Source organism: Lycium ferocissimum, unplaced genomic scaffold (genome assembly GCF_029784015.1).
Source record: "Lycium ferocissimum isolate CSIRO_LF1 unplaced genomic scaffold, AGI_CSIRO_Lferr_CH_V1 ctg5049, whole genome shotgun sequence".
NCBI classification, from domain to species: domain Eukaryota; kingdom Viridiplantae; phylum Streptophyta; class Magnoliopsida; order Solanales; family Solanaceae; genus Lycium; species Lycium ferocissimum.
Genome location: NW_026725850.1, coordinates 367 through 27,306, shown reverse-complemented (window position 1 = coordinate 27,306; position 26,940 = coordinate 367). Strand labels below are relative to the sequence as shown.

At 38.2% G+C, this 26,940-nt stretch overlaps 1 protein-coding gene across 2 annotated transcripts; it reads left to right on the top strand.

Moving 5' to 3' along the window:
• Nucleotides 1-1,182: 1,182 nt before the first annotated feature.
• Nucleotides 1,183-22,117, top strand: LOC132044630 (kinesin-like protein KIN-7D, mitochondrial). 2 transcript variants are annotated; one of them, XM_059435131.1, is made up of 25 exons: nucleotides 1,183-1,813; nucleotides 1,903-2,000; nucleotides 2,135-2,224; nucleotides 2,519-2,571; nucleotides 3,496-3,561; nucleotides 3,770-3,823; nucleotides 4,157-4,216; nucleotides 4,815-4,893; nucleotides 4,980-5,047; nucleotides 6,828-6,884; nucleotides 6,963-7,067; nucleotides 7,639-7,743; nucleotides 7,945-8,052; nucleotides 8,128-8,259; nucleotides 11,371-11,553; nucleotides 11,967-12,107; nucleotides 12,677-12,817; nucleotides 13,337-13,456; nucleotides 13,550-13,600; nucleotides 13,732-13,779; nucleotides 13,917-14,063; nucleotides 14,967-15,713; nucleotides 21,401-21,530; nucleotides 21,613-21,736; nucleotides 21,833-22,117. In XM_059435131.1, exons 1-24 carry the CDS (start codon nucleotides 1,533-1,535, stop codon nucleotides 21,693-21,695), a joined length of 3,147 nt encoding a protein of 1,048 aa, XP_059291114.1. In that variant the 5' UTR covers nucleotides 1,183-1,532; the 3' UTR covers nucleotides 21,696-21,736; nucleotides 21,833-22,117. The 2 variants fall into 2 exon arrangements, with proteins under 2 accessions (XP_059291114.1, XP_059291113.1); XM_059435130.1 differs by having other exon boundaries at nucleotides 11,964-12,107.
• Nucleotides 22,118-26,940: the final 4,823 nt, after the last annotated feature.

Sequence of the window (26,940 nt, the reverse complement as noted above, 5' to 3'; positions counted from 1 at the left end):
GGATTAACCCGGACGCGAGATTATGATGATATTCACTGAGCCTATATAGCCGGGTATGGTATTATATATGTATGTATGAAAATGTTTTTTTTTTTTTAAAATCTAAGCATGCATGACATCCGCCTTAAGAGGCATTCAGCGGTACAAGTTGATCTCTTTTATCTTATGTTATCCTCATACTTCATTATGTTGTTACTCATGCCTTACATACTTGGTACATTACTCGTACTGACGTCCTTTTTGCTTGTGGACGCTGCGTTCATGCCCGCAGGTAGACAGGGAGATGGACCAGAACCCTAGGCTGCTTCATCAACGATTGTGCAAGAGTGCTCCGCTTGTTCCGGAGCTACAGTTTAGCTGGTACTATTCTTTTGTTTATATATGGGCATGGCGAGGTCCTGTCCTGTCTTTATGATGTTATTCACTCTATATAGAGGCTTGTAGATAAAACGTATATAGTTAGATGTTCCATAACTTTATCGATTCATATTTTGTATATCATTTTGGCAGTCTTGTCGGCTTGTACATTTGGGCATAGTTGATGGTGATTATATAGATATGCATATATCTCTTGGACTTGTGTCTCTTCCAGATTATGGTAGTTACTAGTTAGCTATGTGGCCCACTTAGATATGATTATGAGACGTATGTCATGAGGTGCTCGGTAGGTCAGCTCCAGGTGCTCGTCATGGCCCTCCGATTGGGTCGTGACAGTTTTCACCATTCATGACCAATAATGGTGGTAATGATGGTGGAGGGGAAAGAAATTTTAGTGGTGAAAGAACAAATAGAGGGGAGGAGTAAAATGAGTTAGGGGCGCTGAAGTGACATGTCACGCGACATCCACCTCATCCAATGTCAGTACCACATAAGTTGGTTGTCCACCTTAGACAACCTTAACAGAGAGATATATATTTGAACCAATAGTATAACGATAAATGTATATTTAGATTAAAAGTATAACAAGGATATATTTAAACCTTCTGTCACTGCACTGAGGTGACATGCCATACAAATAGTATATATTTGGCCTTTTCCCTTTTTTTATTGAATTGACCGCGCATACAAAGAGCAGTATCAACTTAAATCCAAAAATAGATACTCCATTTTTAAGTTTAAAAACCACTGTAGCTAGGAAAAAAAATAGTACTAGTACTATAATTCAAACCGGTCCACTGTCACATGTTAACAAGTCTCGTACAGCTCTCTTTTTCTGCAGTTCTTCTTTGTCATAAAGGAGAAGAACTGGAGTTTTAGATAAATTATGATATAATAGTATTAGATAGAGTGATACACATCCACAGTGAAGCTTCTCTCTCTCTAGGCATTTTACTCAAAAGCCTGAAAAAGGAATAGTTTAAAAGAAATCCAAGAGCTTTCTTTCCTTTTCCCACTCACACAGCATGTGACATCTGACACATTCTTCTTCTTGAACTCGGTTAGATGCACGCGTATATTGTTGCTTGACCTTTTCTTTGATAGCAAGTAAAGGATTTGGTTAATATTATATATTTGTTTGATAGTGGCGATCAATGGCTGCTTCTTCGTCTAGAGGACGAAGTAGCTCGCCGTATCAATATCGTAAGCCATCAAGTCCATTTTCGTCTTCTTCATCTTCAAATTCGTTCATGAATGGTCGGCTTATGCCTCGATCAGGCTCTTCTGGCTCCAGATCCATGACTCCCAGCAGGAACCCAACCGGTCGTTCGCCGGTTAATTATCCGTCAGCTGAGGAGTTGATTGCTGAGCCGCCGGTCGATATCTCCAGATCGGGAGAGAGTATTTCGGTTACTGTTAGGTTTCGCCCATTGAGGTCTAGATCTACTCCTGGATCTATGTACTCGTTTGTTTATTCGCGGAATTTGAACTGAGTTTTCTCACAGTGCATTTGGTGTTATGCAGTGAAAGAGAATATCAGAAAGGCGATGAAATTGCTTGGTATGCCGACGGTGACAAAATTGTGCGGAATGAGTATAATCCTGCAACAGCTTATGCCTTTGGTACAGTTCGAGTCATTTCCTCATTCATATTTTTATTCTGCTGGCTCTGAAAAATTTATTGAATTATTTCGGGAGTAGCAAATTGCCTTTAAGATGGTTATTTGAAGTTTAAATGTTCATATTTTGATTCGTAGATAGAGTATTTGGACCTGACACAAGTACCCAGGAGGTTTATGAAGTAGCTGCGCGACCCGTTGTCAAGGCTGCAATGGAAGGCATAAACGGTATGGTGATTGATAGTTGACGTGTAATATCTGCCAACATGTCAGCTTTTGAGCTAGACGGAACATGTCTATGAGTTATTTAGTTTTACATAATTCAGTTCAGAGGCCATGCTTGAAGAAAACTAATCTCTGCCAAATGATTGGCAATAGTCGAGATATCTACCAAAATGTACTGATAGTACTGGGCGACTGTCATAGCTCCAAGGGGCTACTTTCTTGGGCTGAAGTACTTTAAGTGTCGAGGGTTGCATTTCCAGTTTAGTATCATTGACACAAGAACTGCTTATTATGCAGGCACAGTTTTTGCTTATGGTGTTACAAGTAGTGGCAAGACACACACTATGCATGTAAGTTATTCCTCTGGGAGATCTCCTTTTGCTTGAATTCAAGAGAAGCTTTGCTGACTTCTACTGCATCCCATACAAACAGTTTAGGATTATTTAATTGCTAACTACTGGCAAAGTTAGTTTTAAGAATATTTCTTTATAAAAGCACCCAAGGGTCTATCCTAGTGGTCAATGAAAGTGAGTTGAGACTCATGAGGTCTTAGGTTCAAATCCTACTGGAAGCAAAAATGCTAGGTGGTTTCTTCCCATTTGTCCAAGCATGGTAGATAGAACTACTCGGTACCTGTGTGCTGGTGGGAGGGAGCAAGTGGCCCATAGAATTAGTTGAGGTGCACCCGAGTTGGTCCGTACACCAGGGTTATTAAAAAAGTTCTTTATAAAAATTTAAAAAAGAAGTTAGTTTAAGAATACTGTTAGTTTAAGAATACTGTGTTGTTATATATATGTAGCATTGTCGAAATTTGATGGTCAAACTAAGTATTTGCTTCATTCTTATCCCCGTCATTAGTTTTATAAAAGCACCTAAAGGCCTAGCCTAGTGTTCAATGAAGTGGGTTGAAAACCTAAGGTTTCAGGTTCAAATCCTAGCAGAGGCAAAAATACTAGGTATTTCTTCCCATCTGTCCAAACCTTGGTGGATAGAGTTACCCGGTACCATTATTGGTGGGAGGTTGTAGGTACTTGCCTTGTATAATTAGTCGAGGTGTGGCAAGCTGGCCTCGATACCACGGTTATAATTTTTTTCTTAATTAAAAAAGAAGAAGTTAGTTTAAGAATACGGTGTTATTTTAATATTTGTAACATGGCCAAAATTTGATGGTTGAACCAAGTATTTACTTCATTTGCCAAGATCCCCCCCCATCCCCACCTCAATTGGAAGTTTTCTTTATCATCATATTAATTTTAAGATATTCGTTTCCACAGGGAGATCATATTTCTCCAGGTATAATTCCGTTGGCGATAAAGGATGTTTTTAGCATCATTCAAGATGTAAGTCAGCTTAAAAATCTATGTTAATTTCAAGGTTTAATGCCGCACATCTCTTCAAGCATGACTCTAAAGTGCTTTGCCATTCTTCACTTTTATTCAAGCTTGACAGCAATTCTTGTTTAAAATACTAGATTGTCTTTATGAAGGTATGACTTACTCTTACCTATCCAAACAAACAGTGTGACTAATCTTAAAAACATTCTTTCAGACTCCTGGACGCGAGTTCTTGCTTCGCGTATCATATCTTGAAATCTATAATGAGGTTAGTATGGTGCACATAAGCCATCTACTTCTGCATATGATGATAGTGGCACTGAACTAGAAAGTCTAAAAATTAATTATGAATTGCTGCACGGATCATCTCTGAAAGAGCATCGTGTGTTACAAATGATGTATCCATCTGAAGATTGTTAGTAAAATTTATGATTCTCTTCTTCCTGCAACATAAAAGACAGCTGCTATACAAAGTGAAATGATTTCTGAAGTAGATTTATCATCTCTCTTTATGCTCTTGTCCAGACCATACTTATTTAATTTCTCGAACCAAATATTAACATCTAGTTGGTGTGCATGCTCGTCATGTTCATGATGCCAGGTTATCAATGACTTACTGGATCCAACTGGCCAGAATCTGCGTGTTAGGGAAGATAATCAGGTATTTGTTGCTAATAGTACTAGTTGTTGCTGTTCAGGGAAATTATAGGGTTATGAGTAAGAAGTTTTTAGTTGTTCCTAAGACCTGTTTATCCAGAAGTGATATTTCTGGTAGTTTGATCTCTTTTCTTTGATATGTTTGTTTTTGAAGATGAGAATATTGTTTTAGACTTTCATTCTCAAAAAAAGTATTGTTTTGATTCAGGAATAGAAAATAGCATTAGTAGTCCTAAAGATGACGAGAAATCATAAAAAATAATCAAGAAACTTGTCTCCCAGCACATCCTGGATGTTTGAGTCACGTAGATGATATCAATTAAGTATGGGTACCCTCTTTATCTCTCAAAAGTAATTAATAAGAAGCAGAAGCTAGGATATTAAGTTTGAATTGTAAGGTTGAGATCACTCATTTCCGCACATGTTGTTTTCAAAATCTACAAGTCCTATATGGCTATATCTGATAGCCAAAGAACAATTCCTGATGTTTCCGGTGAAGTTCTTCTATCTATATCGGAGATATTTATGCTGCTTTCCGAAGTCCTTGACTTTATATGTTGCTCTGTCGTGCTTGATTCTTTGTACATGTAATGTATGTGCAGGGTACTTATGTTGAAGGCATAAAGGAAGAAGTTGTTTTATCACCTGGGCATGCGCTCTCTTTCGTTGCTGCAGGGGAAGGTAATTAGTGTAAGCTCTTCAGGTCTGTCTTTGTTGGCAGCCAATGTTACCCTATAATGGTATTGATTACCATTTGCCTATTCCAGAGCATCGACACGTTGGTTCAAACAATTTCAACTTGTTTAGTAGCCGCAGTCACACAATATTTACCTTGGTAAGTATAATATGATGGTTCATTTTGATGTATTGCTTATTGCAACCATAAGCTTCTGTGTTATGCACTTAACTTTTTAGGGAATGCACGCTGGTATGCGCATTGGAATTTTGTCATGTTATATATAAGCCTGGCTTGTTTGCACTTCCCTTTAGAGCATAAGTGAATGTTTGTTTTTGGTAAGGGCCCTTCTCACTAATTCAATGCAGTAATTATGGATAACTTTCGTAAGATGGGAAAATTTGACCTACTGGGCTATTGGGTCACTCTTCCTAGTAAACTTGGGTTTCTTCAATCATTTATTGAAAAGATAGACTGGCTAAAAGCCGATATCCAGAGCAAATGATACTTATATTGCTAACGATTTATATATAAATTGCCCATTTCACCGCCTTTGAATAATAGACCTACAAAACTTTTAGAGCTTTGGTAGGATGCTCTGTTTTATTTTTCTTCTTGTTTTTTAGTATCAACTTTGTTTGATAACTTTTATTCTATTGGGATGGAAAATGTCCTTTTTTGTTTAGAATTAGAGATGGAACAATGGAAGTTTGATATTTTGGTTATCAAAAAACAACGGAAGTTTGAACTAGGCAATGTCTTATCGTGGCTTTATTGATTTTGCAGGGTGACTAATCTATTAACCCGCATAATTTTGTTCCTCGGCACTAATCGCAACTTATGTTTTTTTCCCCAAGTTGTATGATAATAAGAAAATCTGCCAATTCTTGGAAAGTTGCACGAGAAACTATTGATGAATCATTTTTTGGAGACCTTCAAAATCATCTGAAACATATAGAATTTTCGTTTTTGTCTCATTTATTCGTTGTTTACAATATTATATCAACAACAACAACAACATACCCAGTGAAATCCCACAATGTGGGTTCTGGGGAGGGTAAAGTGTACGCAGACCTTACCTCTATCTCGGAAGATAGGGAGGCTGTTTCCGAAAGACCCTCGGCTCAAGAGAAAACAGGACGAGAAAAGGTCAGATAAGCACAAATAGCTCAAAGCAATATGAAAATGCAACTAAAGAAAGCGAAAAAGCCCTAATAGAAAAAGAAGCAGTGGCTACCACAGATAAATAAGATAGTCGAAGTACAAGAAACAACATATCGTAGCAAGAATCAAAGGACAATAAACTGTAGATCAAAACTGCGACTACTAGTACGAAGGGATACGCGGGACAACCTACTAGCCTTCTACCCTAATCGGAGTCCTCCATAGCCTCCTATCTAAGGTTATATCAACTTGAATATTTGTAAAGAACTAATCAGAATAGCTTTTCTATAGCATGAAATCCCGATACAGTGTTGGGAAGAAACTTCTGCTGAAATGGGATTATGGGCTTCAACTGTGTGTTGTAGGTTCATTTATTCAACTAGCACTCTTGGAGTTTTGGATGACAAGCTGTTGGAATTGTAACTAAATTTTTCCGTTTCGTGAATACTATGTGGGAAAAACTGTCAATTATGTTATGTCTTACCGGAAACTGTCAATTATGTTTGGTCCATTCCTTGCGAGATTGATTTCTTGAAAGCAGTGACGTGGTTCATCCTTGATTCTTGATAATACAATCCTCAATCTGGAACTGCTTGATAAAGAAATCTTCAATCTGTAACTGCTACTGAATTTGGACCATATTGCGAAATACTCTGGTTTTATCTTCCATAATAGCCTTTTTTGTACTCTTCTAGTGTAGACATTTTAGTGGTTGTATTTGCTACCGGGCTTTGGTAGTCATGTCTTATTGTCCACTTTATTACACATTGTGCAGATGATTGAAAGTAGTGCTCATGGGGATGAATATGATGGAGTGATCTTCTCACAGCTTGTATGGCTACTGGACTATTTGTTCTGTATTAAACAACATTGCATCATAGCATCTAATGTTTTTGTTTTTTCCCCTTAGAACTTGATTGATTTAGCTGGATCTGAGAGTTCTAAAACTGAAACAACGGGGTTGCGGAGAAAGGAAGGATCATATATCAACAAAAGTCTTCTGACTCTTGGAACTGTAAGTACTAAACCATCAGTAGTTGATTGGGTCTCTATGTAGTGTTTCCATAACTGTTGCATATTAACACTACTATTGTAATATTTCAATTATGTGAAAAATAGAAGAAAAAAAGAGATACCTCTAATTTTTCTTCACAAAAAAGAGAGAGAAGACTATTACCCTCTAGTTTTTCATTCAGAAAAGAGAGAGAAGTTTATTATCCACTAGTTTTTCATCACAAAAAAGAGAGAAGGCTACCTGCTGAAATGGTTGTAGACAATTTAGGCTGGAGGAGTTTAGGCTGTGAGAAATAAGGCAAAATTGAGACTAAATGAAACAAGGATATTACCAAAATATCTAGATTCCTAATTGTGACAGAACCAGAAAGAATTTTGTATGCTACTAACCTAAACACATAAATGATAGAACATCCTAACAACTAAATGAGTTCTCTTGGCTTTCAACAAATTATTCGTACTCATGATCTACCATTATATATGGCATTGAGGCTGGGCTCAGGATTAGAGTAGATTTTTATACATTTATTCATGTTCAATCTGACACCTTGATTCTGCTATCATGCATTAAGGTCATTGGAAAATTGAGTGAAGGGAAGGCATCTCATGTTCCTTATCGGGATTCTAAACTTACTCGGCTGCTCCAGACATCGCTGAGTGGGCATGGACATGTGTCTGTGAGTATGATGAGCATATACAATACATTTCCACTTTATTGATCTATCTTATCTTTATTCAGCTGTAATGCTTTATTTGATGTGCATCTTTTCCTCCTAGCCTCCTTTTCATCTGAGCTCACCTGATACTCTTGTTGCCTGATAAGACCTAAAGAGATTACAGATAGGTCTAATTCACCTCTTCTTTCATGTTTTCTGTAGCTCATATGTACTGTTACTCCTGCATCAAGCAATATGGAGGAAACACACAATACACTGAAGTTTGCAAGCAGGGCTAAACGTGTGGAGATTTATGCATCACGCAACAAGGTTTTCTCTCTTTGCTGTTTCAATTTTGTGGAATTGGAGTTGTAAAGGCTGAAGCTTGATATATCTCTCTTTCAGATTATTGATGAGAAATCCCTGATTAAGAAATATCAAAGGGAAATATCATGTCTCAAACAAGAGCTTGATCAACTAAGAAGGGGGATGCTTGTAGGTGTTAATCCTGTAGAACTTATGACTTTGAAACAGCAGGTAACTTTCAAATTACATATGGTAAAGTCTGTCTACAGCTAGAGGTCAGATATGTGTGTTCAGCTAACTACATTCTTAAAGGCATCTGTGCTCTGTAAGCATTTGGGGATTAGAATGTCACGACCCAACCCCGTAGGCCGTGACTAGTGCCCGAGCTGGGCACCCAAACACATTCATTTACCAGAATCGCATACAGATCACTTATACATAAACAAACATCAGACGTTGTCTCAAACTGTCGCAAACACGAACATATATATCACGGAAGCCGGCAAGGCTATCATATGGCGCAACGTCCCAAAATATATATATACAACGCAAGCCGACAAGGCTGCCACGGCGAATGGGACCGCCCACAACATATACCATACGAACACAACCCAAACGGAAATATTCACAACCCACATACATGTCTACAGACCTCAAACAACAACGAAATCATATGACGGGACGGGCCCCGCCGTACCCCCGAATAAATATATACATATGCAACGTGAAGAGTATATACCAAAATATAGGCTCCCGAACAAAGGGAGCACTCCAACACGGAGAATAGGTGTCTGGGCCGTGGCGGACACCGAAATGGGCGTCGTGCGCGGGCATGAAACGCGACCCCGAAGAAAGGGGGGTCGATGTACGGAATATGTGCGAGTATGCAAAGCAAGAAATACGAAAGAAATCATAATCAGAAACGAAAACGGAAAATAAGTATAACATCCAAAATACCAAAATGTTTACTTTTAAAACACAAATGATGCATAGGGCTCAGGGAATATGGTCGCCCGCCCGTCGTTGGCGCCATAACACAGCATAACACCAGAAGGTTTCATATCTCCGTCACCCGACATATCTCCATAACACATCGTAAGCGCCATAATCACGACATAACACCAAATATATATAGGGTCCCCGCCCTCTGTGAGGGACTCGGTGAACCATAACACAGCATAACACCGGAATATAACATAGTGCGCACGACGACATAACCGGCCCGGGACTCGGCGAAAGATACAACAGAATGCACGAGCAGAGTCGTGAGTAACTATATGCATAAAAATCATTATTACAGACTCAATACATAAGTACGTAATCAACACTCGGGGATCGGGGGATAGTTATACCCAATTCTGTCACAAAGTTGCTGGAACTATACAAAGGAAAGTCGCGGGACCCACGGACGAGCATCAACCCGATCCGAGCCCGCCTATGAAGGACATAATCATTATGCGCTACATAATCTCCTACGAGCATATCGAGGCGATCCGGTTCTGTCTACGAAAGTTACGGCTATTTTTAAACGTAGAACTCTTTTAAAGACAAAATCCTTATGCAATATTTGAAATCCAATATTACCAAAGACATAGGAATCATAATACTATTACATTAAGAAGGCCGACATTAAGCGGTAAATAAGAATCGTAGACATGCTCGGATCGTAAGAGTGGAGTTTCCTCGAGGCTCGTGTCATAGCCTATTTACAACTAAGACATGCCAAAAGAAAGAAGGGTTAGGCTTTACATACCTCGTCCGCTCTCAAGGCTAATCCAATCCCAAGTCTCGGACTCCCCAAGATCTACACAACATCATTAAATACCAACGTTAACTATAGGCATTTAGGAGTTCATTTCCAAACTAACGCTTAATTCTACGGAAATTTGGGTAGCATTTCCCCTGTAAATACAACAACCCCGAGAATTCAACTCGGCCAAATTCATCAACAACAACACCAACAACCAAACTAGCAACATCAATAATCAATTCAAAACGCATTCTAACATTAAATACTCTTTTCTACATAATTCAACAACATTCCATTATATTCAATTCAACGGCTTACATTCAAACCAACATCAACGCTCATACATTCAAATACTAGTCCGAACCCATACCAACAATATTCAAGGACATTTTAAACAATTCACACAATATTTCAAACATCCCAAACAACACTCCCTCTCACCCGAAACCACCCCAAAACCCGAGAACATCAACAACAACACATCCCTCTCCCAAATTCATGAATTACACCAACAATCCACACTTTAACAATGTCATTCTAATAAATATAAAAACTACATTAGAAACGCATTAACTTCCAAATCAGCCCGCAACAATTACAACATCAACTTGAATCATTAAACTCTCATTTTGATCATAAAATCCATAACGACGACAACCAAAATACTAAATAGAATTACTTCATTCTTAACCACACAAGGGTGGCCATATTCGGCCACCACCCCAACCTACCAACTTCATGATTTTCATTCATTTCAACATACTACAATAACCAAACATGCTAAATAGAATTAATTTATCACTCCTACACAACACACACACCTACACGGCTTCCACCACCCACACGGCTTCCACCACCCACACGGCCTCACTTCAACATGAATTTTTTCATGAGTTTCATCCATTTTTACACACTTCAACATGAATTTTTTCATGAGTTTCATCCATTTTTACATACAACAACATACACAAATCATCCATAACATATGCAAAAGGAGATTAAACCTTACCTTTTCCCTTCAACTTCACAACTTAGCTAGGGTTTGCGATTGATGAAACGAGTGATTTGTTGACTCAAACAACAACTCTACGTTAACAAGGGCCCTTCAATTAGTGGGTTTGCTAGAAGAAAATAATTTTTTGATGGCTATTTCTTGGTCTTCAATTTTTGCAACTATGGCCGAATATGGCCCTTTTTTTCTTTCTCCAAGCTTCTTGATTTTTCTAAGTGAAGAAGATGATGAATTATGAGGACTTAGTCATCTTTTTAATGCATATAATAGGCTTCCATGTGGCCCTTGGCCCACACCCATGTGGCCGGCCACATGGCCTTATTTTTCATGAATTATCAACTTCCAATTATTCATTTTTAACCCCAAATTTCCTTAATATTCCATACCACCAAATCATAGCAACTTATGTCTTAAAACAAATCATGGTTAAAAGTCTCGACTTTGTATCCCGGATTAGTCTTGTCCCTAACTTATCGTAGTTAACCCGGATTGTCCCGATGTACAAAATACGGGATATAACATAGAATTTTGGCTGTAGTTGGGTTCTGGGCTTTATAACTTGTTCATGATATTTTTGCAGTTGGAAGAAGGGCAAGTAAAAATGCAGTCAAGACTGGAAGAGGAGGAGGAAGCCAAGGCAGCTCTTATGAGCCGGATACAGAGGCTAACTAAACTGATCCTTGTTTCTTCAAAGAATACAATCCCAAGGTATTTGGGGGATGTTGCTGGGCATCAGAGGAGTCATTCTCCTTCTGAAGATGATGTAGGCTGGTCTTCCTTTCATCATGAGTACTGTTTCTTTATGCTATTCTTTGCCACTCAAGTATCTTGGTAGATAGTCGCAGAATCCCATCCTCGATTCAATCTTAAAGATGCATCATACTTTCTGATTTTCGCAAGACTTTTACCCAGTATTGCAGCTTGGTTAGGTACTACGTATAGTTTCACTTAGCATGCATTAATTTTCTTCCTGCATCCTTTGTACCTGTTTAAAATTGTCCATGTATTTGAGGAAACTAAAAGTACTCTACTACTCTTCTTTTTGCTTCTTTTTATGTTTTCTCAAATTCAAAGTATTTAAAGAATATGTACATTTCATATTATTCATATAGGATAAAATATCTTTTTCTGTGTATATTGATATTCTTTCTTTATTTTCCACTCTTCCATTAGAAGATGGATAGTTCTATGCTTATAGATGGTGAGAATCAGAAAGACCCTTCAGCAGATACTTCTGATCTCAAACTCAGAAGATCTTCTAGCAAGTGGAATGATGATATATCTCAGGTTGGGAATGCGATCACTGAATCGGCTCAGGTGGGTGAACTTATCATTGGTTTTTCTTGTGGTTCAAAGCTGCATAGTATGTCTTTACCTCTCTAAATTTCACATTCTTAAAACCTTTTAGTGGAGAGACTACCATGGTGATTCTTAATATTGCTAACACCAATGCTCTGGAGGACTTGAAAGATTTGTCATTAACATATGATGTTAGTTTTGTTATTTAAGCTTCATGTTGTGAAGTTTACTCTGAATGCTTTCTGAGCGCAGAATTTGATGCATCTGCATTTATATTCCTTGTGAATTAAGATGTTACAATGCCGAAGTGTTCAGCAAGCTCACCATTTTGTATCAGGAGCAAGAAATTAATTGGATCCAATAGCTATACTACATTTATTTCTAGTCCAGTCTTGCAGACATAGATTTAGAGTTTCTTGTACCTCTGATGTTTGAACTTGGTTTAGATAGTAAAGCTTCTAGTCAATTGTGTAGTGTGTTCAGATAGTAAAGCTTCTAGGAAAAGGTGCAACATTATTGTCCTTTACTCGTTTATCAGGTTTTGATTTCTTTTCGCTTCATTTGATTATCTTTTTATTTGATTATAGGAAGGAATTTCAATGTCAGATCAGATGCACCTCTTAGTTGAGCAAGTCAAGATGCTTGCTGGAGAGATTGCATTCAGCACCAGTACATTGAAGCGCTTGGTTGAGCAGTCTGTTAATGACCCCGAGAGTTCGCAAACACAAGTACAGACTCTTTTATCTTTCTGGACTCAATGTTTTATAACAATATGCTGGTCCAGTTGTAACAAGACTGGTATTTTTATGCATGAATTTCCTGCTCGGACTAAATGATTTTGTTTGAGTCACTTGTAGAATATCATCTCACTAGGTTGTGCATTCAGTTTCTTCTCGAAAGGTGTATCCCCTTCAATTTTCTTCTGTTTAGAAAAACTTGAATGAATCTGTCAGTTGATGCTTTCCAGAAAGTCAGGTGTCTTATATTAGCATTTCAGCTGTGGAACATAGTCAGTTCTGGAATCTTCACTAGAAACGATGGGGAATCTTTGATCTTCAAAGTTCCTAGGATCTTAGATGCTTGACAACCTACCTCAAGATGTAACAATTTGTTCATTGAGACAGTTTTGGTTCTTCCTTATGCAATTGCAGCTGTCTGAAGCACATGGAGACGATTTTCATTTGATCCTTTAAGTAGCTGTATATCTTAGAATCTGGACTTATTGTAGTGCTGAATTCTTATGACAGATTCAAAATTTAGATTGTGAAATTCAAGAAAAGAGAAAGCAAATGAGAATGTTGGAACAACGTATTGTTGAAAGCGGTCAAGCATCTGTTGCAAATGTATCTTTCGTCGAAATGCAGCAGGTGATGTCATGTTAGCCTTTTCTACTTGCATGAGTTTTTTTCCACCTCTTACGCGTTCTGTACTTTGTCTCATATTATTACCATCTTTGACAGACTTCGATGAAATTGATGACACAATGTAGTGAGCAGAGTTTTGAGCTTGAGGTTGGTTACCCTATAAAAGCTCAGCCAAGTACACTTTAAAGAAAAAACATCTAGAAAGTTTCATTCTTGTTACAAGTTGGTAAGCATCTCTTTTCGCACGAAGTTGTTTACACTTTGATCTTCTTATGCAGATCAAATCTGCAGATAATCGGATTCTCCAGGAACAGCTGCAGAACAAGGTCAAACAAGGCTATATCTTGTTGCAAATGGAATAACCTAGTCGCTAAATTTTATTGACCTATCCCTGTTCATTTTGTATGAGTAGCTAATTTTCTTTTCTAGGCATAATTTGGCTGTTATGTAATATTGTTTTCAGTGCTTAGAGAACAAGGAACTACAAGAAAAGATTTGTCATCTTGACCAGCAGCTAGCGCCAGTCAAGGCAGAACAATCATATCCCTCATCAGAAAGATGTGTATCTGATGAATATGTTGATGAGCTTAGAAGGAGAATTCAGTCACAGGTGATTTTAAAAGCTTTCGTCCACTGACATATTTGGTCTGCATGTCTCGAGTTCTTGAGGTAGATAATAACTTTTGATGGTAGTTATTGGTCTGATGAACGGAGGATTTTTTATTTTCTGCAATTATTTTACTGTTGTGGCATTCCTTGGGGAGGGGGTTCCTCAGGAGCAAGTATATCCTGATTACCTCCGAAGTTCAAATACACCGTGCAGAATGCATCATGCCTCGCGTTAAAGTAAAACACAAGGGAAATTCAAGGACTATATGAAGGTTATTAGGTTAAGAAAAGTTCCTTCATATAAGTTTGATTAAAATAGAAGAAAGAAGAAACCTGTGCTTTCCAAGTTGATGCATTTTAGTATTGAAAATAACCTGTTGTAGTATGGTTCAGAATAATTAGTTTAAAATTTCTTCAACTAAGGAATTGAAATGATTTGATTAATGCATTGATGAGTGGGCCTATTCTCTCCCTTCTTTTTATCCTAAGTTAATGTATCAAGCTTCACCTTTATCTCTCTTTGACATTGTTAGATGTTCTGAGACTCAAGTTTTTGCTTCAAAACAATCCACTTCATGTCGCCTAGACACGTTGTCTTTGTTGTGATTAGTCTTCTGTAGTCTTTGTTTTCTCGATAAAATTGGCAGTTTTTAAGTTTTGTTTGAGAATGAACTGGTATGCTAAGTTTCTATGTTGTCTGTAGTTGATGAAGATAAAAGTTGCCATGAATTTGTGTATTAAATTTTCAATCTTTTATTACTTGGATTTTCCCCAATTATCAGACTAAATCTCGAGACCTTTTGTTTGTGTAATGGCCTTCATGTTGTACAAGAACATTGATGTGGTTGCACATGCTTTATATGAATTCATATCATGGTTCTAATATGTTTTGCAATTTGAGCAGGATATTGAGAACGACAAGCTAAAGCTGGAACATATTCAGATTGCGGAGGAAAACAGTGGACTGCGTGTGCAGAACCAGAAATTGTCAGAGGAAGCTTCATATGCAAAAGAATTAGCATCTGCTGCTGCTGTTGAACTGAAAAATTTAGCTGCTGAAGTCACAAAGCTCTCGTTACAGAATGCAAAACTAGAGAAAGAATTGTTGGCTGCTCGGGAGATGTCGAGTTCTAGGAGTTCCATTGCACAAGCTGGTAACCTTAGTAGCAGAAAGCATGGCGAAAACGTAAGACCAGGGCGTAGAGGCCGGGTTTCTGGCCGAGGAAGTGAAGTTTCAGGAGTGATTCATGATGACTTTGACACGTGGGACCTAGATCCTGAAGATCTAAAGATGGAGTTGCAAGCAAGAAAACAACGTGAAGCAGTTCTTGAGGTTGCCTTGGCTGACAAGGAAATTGTGGAAGATGAGTACAGGAAAAAACTAGAGGAGGGAAAGAAAAGGGAGGCTTCTTTGGAAAATGATTTGGCAAATATGTGGGTGCTTGTTGCTCAGCTAAAGAAAGAGAATAGTGCTAGGCAAGACTTGAAGCTGGCAGCTGACTGGCAGATTGGTGGAGAAGACAATATGATGAATCCAGAAACTAATGATGGTGACCACAAGGACCCCATCTCTGATGTTAGCCAAGATGGGGATCATACAAATGCAGGGTCTGAGATTCCGAAGGAAGAACCTCTGGTTGCCCGCTTGAAGGTAAGTCAGCTTGTCCTTTTATGGTCGGTTATGTGCACCTTTGTCTGGACACATATAGTATTTGACATATCCTTCTCATCCATCTGAATCAAATGAATCCATAAATGACAACTCTAATGAAAATCAATGGAATGATTCATAGCCAACAAAGGAATCCACCTATGATGACCTATCACTAAATCTATAGCTGAACAAACTATCTCTCCAAAGGAGTAATCTCCACTCTCAATTCATCATAATTCATAAACTAAGTAATGAAATAACTAAGTAGAGTATTTATACTACTAGGCTAAAGAAGACTAGACTAACTATTACAAAAATACCCTTAGTGAAGTAAGGGCCTTGTTTGGTAGTCTTCTTTAGGATAATGGCTTGAATTGCGAAGATAGCCTCTTGCATAGCTAGCCACCATTGTGTCCCAGCTTCTTATCTTCGCTCCACACGACCAAGCAATCATCCATACGTTATATGCTCGATTTGGCCCATGTGTGCTCCTCGGGATCGTATCATCCTCCCTTTCTTCAAAAGGATTCGTCCTTGAATCCGTACTTTGCAAAAAGTAGAAGAGAATGAGTACATACCCTCTCACGAAAACAACAAGGTAATCATCATAAGGCAAATGATAATACCTATAGCATGCAACCAACACACTAAATGGCTCACTCTTATGATATAACCAAGCATCAAATGGATCTAGAAAGAACATGTATCCAAATAATGCCAAAGAAACTTGGCTATTCAAATCATTTTGACAAAAGGGTAAACCAAAGAAACCAATGCAATTAGGAATCCTAACATGCAAATCCACATTGGCCCTAGCAATCAAGAAGCATATATCTCCCCTTAAGTCTAGAAACAAGTGATATCCCTCATGGCTAAGTGCAATATTACAAATAAGTCCAACCCAAGTCAAGGGTCTAAACATCACACTAGCCCACGTCAATAAAGGACTCACCACCAAGTCAACACCGGGGTCAAATACAAAGGTGTCACCCACACTATTTTGTTCACATTCCCCATGCAAGCCCAACATGAAATCAAGTAATAACACTAGAAAAGAATCACACAAATGGATAGAAGTGCTACTACTATACTCATCACATAAAGAAGTTACCTCCATGGCTTTAGAAAGCCCAAGAATAAGCATGAGCCACGAATACATACCGTCCTTGAAGGAAGTACAAGATGTGACTTCATACCCAAGTGTAGTCCAACGGGGTCTCCTCAAATGGTCTTCATCTTCAAGACTTCTCTTTTGATAAAACTTCATAAGCAAGTTAGTCAAATTATCAAGTTCATCAAGAGAGACTTTTACGATTATGCTCATTCAACCTATGCCAAGCTAAGAGCAGCATCTCCTCACCCCTTAGGTTAGAAGATCTAGCATAGTCTTCCAACATATAATCTCCGTTTGTTTCACATTGCTCCCCTTCTTAAAAGAGCATTCTTCATTTTCGGAAGCTTTTTTCAAACACGACGTTGGTCCATCAAGTGGGTCACAAACCCTTAAGGACTTTTCATCATCGGGGCCATGCTTGTCATTGAGACCAAGCTCATCATTATCCCATAGTGGATTACAAAACACATTATAGCCTCCAAAGGTGGCTACATGCTCAACATTGCAATACAATCCACTATGTATATCACCCTCACTAGTCATGTTATCATCGAATAGGACATTATCTTTTAAAAGAGAAGAATCTATGAACAACGAAGAGTCAAAGCATGCAATTCCACTCTCATAAAGGACAAAGGTCATTTTCCAAAACACTTTCATGCACGCGACTAGATAAATAATCAATTATACCAACATCGTCACTAAATTGAGGGTCAAATTGATCAACACAAGTATCCACACTAGTTGGATGCAAATCGATCTTGCAAGAAGAATCAACTCGGTCATCGCTAGGATCAACTAGTGGGTGAGCTATCATATCACATGACAATGTACTATCATGCAATCACAAGGGTCAACAATAGGTGGACACAAATTGATCTCACAAGAAGAATCAAGATGGTCATCAATAGGATCAACTAGTGTCGGATCACCCATATTAACTACATTGTCAATCATCATTGAAGATTCACTAAGCTCAACACAAGGTAAAGACTCATTAAGTTCAATTAAGGATAAACTATCATTCACACTCACTTTAACAACATGGTCACTCACATCATTTGGAGTGTTAAGATTTGCTATTTTACCTTGAAGTTGACACACCATCCTCTTTACCGTGGTTTTCATTTTGGAGCCCATTTGCTCCTTCGGGAAGCCTTCAACTACCTCATGAACGTTTAAAGTTTGAGGTTCATCATTCGGTTTGCTTCCAAGAATACCTGCACCATCATTAATACAACTAGAGAACAACGAAAAGTTACAAGAGCTAGAATGGGGTTGTGACAACTCCCTCACATCACTCCTCACATCCTCTCGTTTTTCCACTCTAGAGTTGTCACTCTTCACTCCCTTACTCCTCTCAATCTTTTCTCTCTCAATTTCATGGGAGTTGGGACAAGTGCCAAGTACTCCTTTAGAAGGGTTAGGGAAATCCTCCACTTCAATCTGCTCTTTCGCTTCACAAGGGTTGGGTTTCTTTTCCCTCATTTGTTCCTCCTTGAGTAATTGTTCTTTCAATAGGAGTACTTGCTTCATCAACACTTTGAGACATTCACTTGCGCTTGTGTCTCCTTTAGGGTCATTTCTCACTTGAGACCTTGCATTTCTCCTACTTCCATCACCCATCAATACTTCCCGCCTCCTTCCTTCCACATCATAACCATATTGAGAACATGGAACATTCGTGTTCGGATACGAAGCATGATTCATTGTATTTCTTGAAGTAGGAAATGTATACTCCTTTCTTCTTCTAGGACGACTCCTACTTTGTCCAACCCACACACTTATACCATCTTGCTTAGTATAGGAAGTATCACAAAACGATGTACGTGAAAACCTACTAGAAGATTCCTCACAAGGGTCATGTTCAAATCCACTATCTTCACGAGCATATTCACCACAAAGTGCATAACCATAAGGTTCATATTCATCACAACTTCCCAATTCATGCAAGTTTTCACCAATTGGTTCATAACGTATGTGTGAGGAAGGAATATACCTCAAGTCGCCTCCATATCCGTGCAGGATGAGGCTCTTCATAGCTCTCGTCTACACCATTGGACTCTTCATTAAGCTCCTCTACTCCTTCATTGTCTTCATAAGGCCCATGAGATCCACTCGTCTCATATTCACCTCTGGAGTAGTACTCTTCAACCTCATATCGACCATGGTCATAATTCACATCATCTCCCCCATAGCCTCCTTCACTATCATAGTCATACCCTTCATTGCTAGAGGCATAACTCTCCAAATCATCACCCCAAGATTCCGAAGCTATGGATGACATCTTTATATCTCCTCTCCTTATGACTTTCCTTCTTGTACCTACAAAACGAGCAAACAAGATTAGTAGTAAAGTTCCTCACGTCACTCGTATTTGCACTCAAGCTTACCACTCAACCCAAAGCTTCTTCCAAAGTTGGCCAAGAACCGCTTGTCCAAATCAATTCACAAGGTTGCTAATCTTTGTGGAAGAATAGATTCTTGTTAATTGAAAGACGGACGACTCGATTAAACGGAAGGACTTGAGCCAAAGAAGATTCAACGAGGTTAAAACAAGAAAAGCTTGAAAGAATTAGCACGAAAGAAAGACGGACTCAAGAACTAATCAACAACTAAGTAAGGTCAATTACTAGTGTTAATAAGCTTGGAAGATCAAAGAAAGGATGAACAAGTACCTAACGAAACTTAGAACTGAAACTGAAATGAAATGAATCCGGGTTGAAGAACGAACCTGCAATGCAATTTCGGGTAAATGCGGGTACATCTAGGGGTTGTGGCGTTGCATATAGGTTGTACATGGCATGTAATATGATCCTGCAAAGGGCCGTTGCGGGCCCACAAGCATAAGCATAAAACGCATTTGTGGAATGCGTTTTACGGTCTGTATTTTGTGACCGTAAAACCGTAACAGTGAGCTCAAATTTTGGAACCAATTCACGCCTCAATTTACGGTCCGTAAATTGCCTCCGTAAAAATCCTTCAGTGATGGACGTATTGTATTTCGTACCTCGATCTTTGGGCTGAATTTTTCTGAATATTCCTTGTATTTGAGGTACCTTGGGCCCACTATATCATATGTTTTGCTAAATTTGGCCCAACAAACACTTTCACTTTTTGTACTTGAAATTTTGGATCAAAGGCTTCTTTGGGTGTCTTGTTCCTTATAAATTTATGAAGATGCTCAAGAACACTAAGAACACCTAAAATTCAATGTACCCCATTTTCAACTCGGATTGGCTTCAAATTTTCGATCTAACCTCCTCTCGACTAGGAGAACAAAGCCACTCCAAATTGAACTCGATTAAGCCTCCAATCAACCAACCCACTTTGTGTTCTTCAAGGTTTGAAGGTCCTTCGATGGTGATTTCTTCAAAATATCTCCAAACACTCTCAAATTCGAAATCTAGCTAGATTTGACATCAAGGAACTCAAATCTAACCTCAAATCCACACAAAACACAACACAACAACAATTTTTTGGAATTTTGAAATTTTCATATTTTTTTCCCCCCAAATATGAAGAACCTAGGATTGAGGATTATAGAAACAGCACTCTAGCCCAAGCTCTGATACCAAATGATAGGAATCGATTTGGGGAAAGCACCAAATCAAACATAAAACGCGGAAATTACGGATAACAAGAAATTAGGGGATGAGAATTGAAGAAAAGGGGATGAGAAAAGAGAGATAGAAGCTAGACCTCCTTGATAAGAAATCTATGGACAAACCAAAGTATATTAAACCTATATCCTTCCAATTGGATTTAATCAAGGAAACCTAAACTATTTGAATTCCAATCAAGAGAAATCAAATGAATCAACAAATGCCAACTCTAATGAAAATCAATGGATAATTATTCATAGCCAACAAAGGAATCCACCTATGATGAACTATCAAAGCTATAGCTAAGCAAACTATCTCTCCAAAGGAGTAATCTCCACTCTCAATTCATCATAATTCATAAACTAAGTAATGAAATAACTAAGTAGAGTATTTATACTACTAGGCTAAAGAAGACTAGACTAACTATTACAAAAATACCCTTAATGAAGTAAGGGCCTTGTTTGGTAGTCTTCTTTAGGATAATGGCTTGAATTGCGAAGATAGCCTCTTGCATAGCTAGCCACCATCGTGTCCCATCTTCTTATCTTTGCCCCACACGACCAAGGAATCATCCATACGTCATATGCTCAATTTGGCCCATGTGTGCTCCTCGGGATCGTATCATAAACTGGGGTTGTAGTTTATTTATACTTGTTCATTCTAATGGTAGTTGTGGAAGAAGATCAAAGTGGTAATTTGAAAGTATTTTGGGGAAAATATTGCTGGAGAGTTATCAAAAATTTTAATACTCGAATAAATTTGATTCTTGACTAATAAAGTTATATAGATTACTACTTTCTGTAAACATGTCAAATGGATTTCCAATATGGAAGTATGTTTTATGTAAATTAGGATGGACACTCAGGGATTGCATCTTACTGTTTTGGTATAGTAGAAGGTGCTGCTAACTATTGTTATTTCTGTATACGGAAATTTTCCGTGATGTGTCATATTTGCACCTCCAGGCTCGAATGCAAGAAATGAAGGATAAGGAACACAGGTACTTGGGTAATGTTGATGCAAATTCACATATATGTAAAGTATGTTTTGAGTCGCCTACTGCTGCAATGCTTCTTCCTTGCCGCCATTTTTGCTGTAAGCTGCTATTTTATTTCTTTGCTTCCATTATTTGTGCTCTCATGTTGTAGGCTGTTCTGATGCAGTGTTTATATTGCAGTGTGCAAGTCTTGTTCCCTTGCCTGCATTGAGTGTCCAATCTGTCGGACAAAAATTGCAGATAGGATTTTTGCTTTTACTTGACTTTTTCCCGTTCATCTGCTTGGAATAATGGTGCATAAAAGGTTAGAGTCCTCATGAATCACACTTTACATCGAAATTTTTGTGCACACATACATCGAAAAATCTTTCTTACTCTTTCTATCTTCTCATTACTGCAGGAGTTCATTTACTCTTGTCAACTTGGCATTTTCTATGATATTCTTTAATTAGTTCAACAGTATGTAAATTTCAACCCTATTCAGATGCTATATCATTTTTTTCTATGTACTTAACCAAGGACTGTAAAATAAGAAGACACAAAGCAACAGAGGTAGTGACACAAATTAGTAAATCTGAAGTTCTCAAGGAGTTGCCATATGATCATCTTGATCTTCAGATTAAGTGTAGTCTTCAGATGTAATGTATAGAACAGATGAGCAATACAAGATGCCATGTTAATGTTGTATTGTCTGTAAATTTTTTAACCGTCTATATCAGTTGTCTGTACTTTTGGATTTCTTTATTCATGTCCTTTTTCCATCCATTTACCGGACGCCAAGTGTCAGATTTGGAGAATCTCTTCTCAGCAAACTTGTAATTTCGTACTTCAGATAGAAAATAGAAAGAACACTTTCGATATGGATGCTTGTCAAGGGACCAGTCTGTGGCATGGAAGATCCGAATATGCATGAGTGTTTAGAATTAGGCTGCTTTGACACCTTGGATGCTTGAGGTAGGTCTTCCATATGTGCAAGTTTTTTCTGCGAGAGTACAATCAAAAGCTGATTGGCAAACCTTGGGTCAAAGTAATAGTTGGTAAACCATGCAAGTCTTCATATATCATATTATCAAATCCTTCCCATAATTTTTTTATCGAATACCACTAGGCAGTGTACCTAGTGGTAAATTTTATAAACATTAGAATCAAAACATGTCTTTACAATGTGAAAGAAGTTTAAAGATATTGAAAAGCAAAAACTAGGATCAACTTTAGGCCATACAAGTGCCTAAAGTAAATCTTACAAATAAGTAGTCCGGGACAATGTAACCAGTTGGCATGGCTAGAAACCACATATAAGCATCTTCAAGTCTCTCACTAGAGGCTATAGTTCCAACGCCAAAATGTGTGCGCTCTCCCTCAACGCACAACTGGACGACAATATTCCACCAAATCAGGTTCTTGTTGAAGTCTTCTTAACCAAACGATTATACCATGTACCATGCCAAGCAGAGGCGTGCAGGATCTGAAAGTGAGAGGGGCACGACCGAGTAGTGATTATATAAATCTCTGGAAAAAAATTGGGCATATGCTAGAGGGGGGAATCAAACCCAAGTCTGCACTTAAAGGGGAATTTGTGCACCCCAACTTCAACCAGGGCAGTTCCCAACCTTCGGGACTAAGTATGCCAATCTGTTATGTCCCGTATTTTCTTGCGTTAAGCTACATCGTAAGTGAGCTAATGTGGACTCATAGAGACTATGATCTTATACGAGGATAGCGAAGGTTTAAAACAAGTGTTAGGGATGTGTCGTCAATGTTAGAGCTTAAACGAATTGAAGTGATACGAATCGATTTGGGGATGAAGCCAAATCAATTCAAACGCGGAAAAATTAAAGGATACGAAGAAAAGGGATGAGAAATAGAGATAAATACTTGACCCGAATGGTAGGATTCTATAGACAAACCTAGGTATATTAAACCTAAATCCTTCTAATATGAACTTGAATCGACAAGAACCAAAGCAATATGAATCAAGGCAAGAAGTTCACTTGAAATCCACAAATGAACAATCTTCATGAATTCATTGGAAATAAAAGGTTCACAAACCAACAATGGATTCCACCATCATATTGACTAAAATAACCCTAGAATCTACCTAACAATTTATCACTCAAAATATGAGTATCTCTCAAATATTCATCATCAAAATCTAAATAATGAAATGAAAGACAAGCTATATATACAAGCTAAGTAAAAAAGACTAATAAGCCTTAATGAAGTAAGGGCCTTGTTTGGCACTGGGTCTTCTTAGTGTAGTCTTCGCTCAAGAATTGCCTTCAATGGCCAAACACGCCCCTCCTTGCATAGATGGCCCTCTAATCAACCTTGCATGCATGGCCTTCTTGCAATCATAACCCTCCTTGCGCAAAGTAGCCACTTGCACAAATAGCCCTTTGCTCAAATAGCCATCTTCCAGTCTTGAGTCACCCAAGCTCGCAATTGTAGCCACTTTAAGAGGCAAGCCTTGGGCCTCAGACTCTTGACTTCTTCTCCCATGCTATCTCCCATAGCTTGAAGGCCCTCCAATGACTCCATTTAAATGCTCCCAAAGCTTCATCCTCCATGATTCCGCTTCCAACACAAATCCTTGGACAAGTTTGAGTAGTTTAGTCATTTGTGCCATTTAGGATCATATCATCCTCCCCTTCTTCAAAAGGATTCGTCCTCGAATCCGTACCTTGCAAATTATGGAAGAGAATAAGTACAAACCCTTTCACAAAACAAGCAAGGTAGTCATCATAAGGCCAATGATAATACCTAAAGTAAGCAAAGCATGAAACCAACATACTAAATGGCTCACTTTTATGATATAACCAAGCATCAAATGGATCTAGAAAGAACATGTATCCAAATAATGCCAAAGACACTTGGCTATTCAAGTCATTTTGACAAAAGGGTAAATCAAAGAACCCAATGCAAATAGAAATCCCAACATGCAAATGTACATTGGTCCTAGCAATTAAGAAGCATACATCTCCCCTTAAGTCAAGAAACAAGTGAAATTCCTCATGACTAAGTGTAATATCACCAATAAGCCTAACCCAAGTCAAGGGTCCAATCATCACACTAGCCCACCTAAAGTAAGGAATCACTCCTAAGTCATCACTGGGGTCAAATACAAAGGTATCATCCATACTAATTTGCCCACATTCCCCATGCAAGCCCAATATGAAATCAAGTAATAACACTAGCAAATGATCACATGAATGGAAAGAAGTGTTACTACTATACTCAACACACCAAGAAGTTACCTTCATGGCTTTAGAAAGCCCAAGAATAAGCATGAGCCAAGAATACATATCGTCCTCAAGGAAGTACAAGTTGTGACTTCATACCCAAGTGTAGTCCAATGAGGTCCCTTCAAATGGTCTTCATCTTTAAGACTCCTCTTTTGACAAAACTTCATAAGCAAGTTAGTCAAATAATCAAGTTCATCAAGAGAGAGAGTTTTACAATTATGCTCATTCAACCTATGCCAAGCTAAGAGTAGCATCTCCTCACCCCTTAGGTTAGAAGATCTAGTAGAGTCATTCCAAGAATTGTGCTCTTTTCCTTTCAAATTTCTCCCCTTCTCTAAAGAGCACTCATCACTTTCGGAAGCCTTTTTCAAATTCAACGTTGGCCCATCAAATGGGTCACAAACGCTCAAGAAGAACTTTTCATCATCGAGGATGGTGTCAAGAGCTTCAACCACCCCATGCTTGTCATCAAGACCAAGCCCATCATCACCCCATAGTGGGTTACTAAATACCTTGTAGTCTCCAAAGGACACTACATTTGCAACATTACCAAACTTCCCACTAGGTACATGACTATTCACATAATCAATTACATCAATATCATCACTAAATTGAGGGTCATTAAGCACATCACAACGTTCCTCAAATAGTGGATTTTCATAGCAAGCAAATTGATCAACACAAGTAACCGCACTAGTTGGACGCAAATCGATCTGGCTAGAAGAATCAATTCGATCATCGCTAGAATCGACTAGTGGGTGTCCTATAATATCACACGACAATGTATTAACATGAAGATCATAAGGGTCAAGATGGTCATCAATAGGATCAACTAGTGTTGGATCACCCATATCAACTACATTGTCAACCATCAATGAAGATCTAAGCTCAACATATGGTAAAGATTCATTAAGCTCACGTAAGGCTAAGCTGTTACATCCCGTTTTTTCATGCGTTGGAAAGCCTGTGAGTTAAATGACATTAGCAACGGAAAACGAGGTTATCCCCTAAGCTTATAGGTGGTTAGAGTGATTACGGATGTATCATAAGGATTAGAAGTTAAAAAAAAATCGAAGAAAATAAGTTTCGTCAAGGTTTGAAATTTATTTGAATAAAATACGGTCCAAGCTATAACATCCCGTATTTTTGGACCAGGAAATTGAACCATCCAACATGAGCAATTTTACCGAGGCCGTAGAATTTGGTCGTATTCAAGCATGAAAATCAAGAGCTCGGTGAATAAAAGGATGAAGTCTCGAAATGATTTTAGGACTTAACAAGTGTGACGATGATGGTTGGAAATAATAGTTTGTGTGTGGCAAAAGAGGTTATGGACTTGCATTATATCACATGACCATGGTAATAAGTATAGAAAGTGTGCCAAAATGTTTACTATTTAAGTGAATAGAGATCAAGAAATTAATTATTGACAATTGGTTAATCATGAGATTTAGTGGGGGACAAAGAATTAATTAGTGGATAAATGTGATTAAGGGAAGACTAAAGGATGAGTTTGGTAGAAAGAGATAAGTTTACAATTTTCCACGTGGCCATGTAATATACCGTATGTAGTGACAATGCATTACAATATGCAGGTGGCACCTTGCACAATTCAACTAGTTAGGTAATATAAAAGATGTGGACCCCACTGTCCACTAAGTGGGAAAAATATATATCCTATTTTTTGTTCATTAAATTATAAGTATATGTAGATTCTAGCAAAATGGAGTTGTAGTGAAAAGTTAAGTGAGATACCGGGGGCAGCAACAAAGTATACATATTGGGATCGTGTATTTCTATTTTTGGAGGAAACATTTACGCGACTTTCCATTTTTATAGCAGCTATATTGAGATATATATTTCTTCTTCTCATCTTAATTTAGAGAAAGTTTCTTTATGAGGTAATGGGCAGCAACGTGTTCTTTTGTGGTGAAGCAAAAACGTGAAGAACGACATAGAGGACATGCCACGCGCGGTTAATCGGAGATTTCTGTGAAGTGAAGTAAGGTGGAAGAAGAGGATTTATTGGCATTTAAGGTAAGAATTCTTCTCCTTTAAATGAATTAAGTCAAGCTGGATCATACCTAAGTTGCTAAATAACAAAGTACGAAAATTATGCCGTAAATCGTATTTGATGTTGTTGTTGGCTTATGGGCTGTATGTTGGACTGTTTTGTGAGTTATGTGGACGTTGGTATGGATGGGAATTATGGTATATAGAATGAATAAGATGTTCTTGAGGTTGTTGTATATGTATATGTGTTTAT

Bases quoted from the DNA above. Each gene is read 5' to 3' on its own strand.
- LOC132044630 (XM_059435130.1), top strand. From the start codon at position 1,533: ATGGCTGCTTCTTCGTCTAGAGGACGAAGTAGCTCGCCGTATCAATAT. The intron at 2,001-2,134 runs GTACAGTTCGAG...TTTGATTCGTAG, and splicing joins TGCAACAGCTTATGCCTTTG to ATAGAGTATTTGGACCTGAC. The intron at 15,714-21,400 runs GTAAGTCAGCTT...TTGCACCTCCAG, and splicing joins CTCTGGTTGCCCGCTTGAAG to GCTCGAATGCAAGAAATGAA.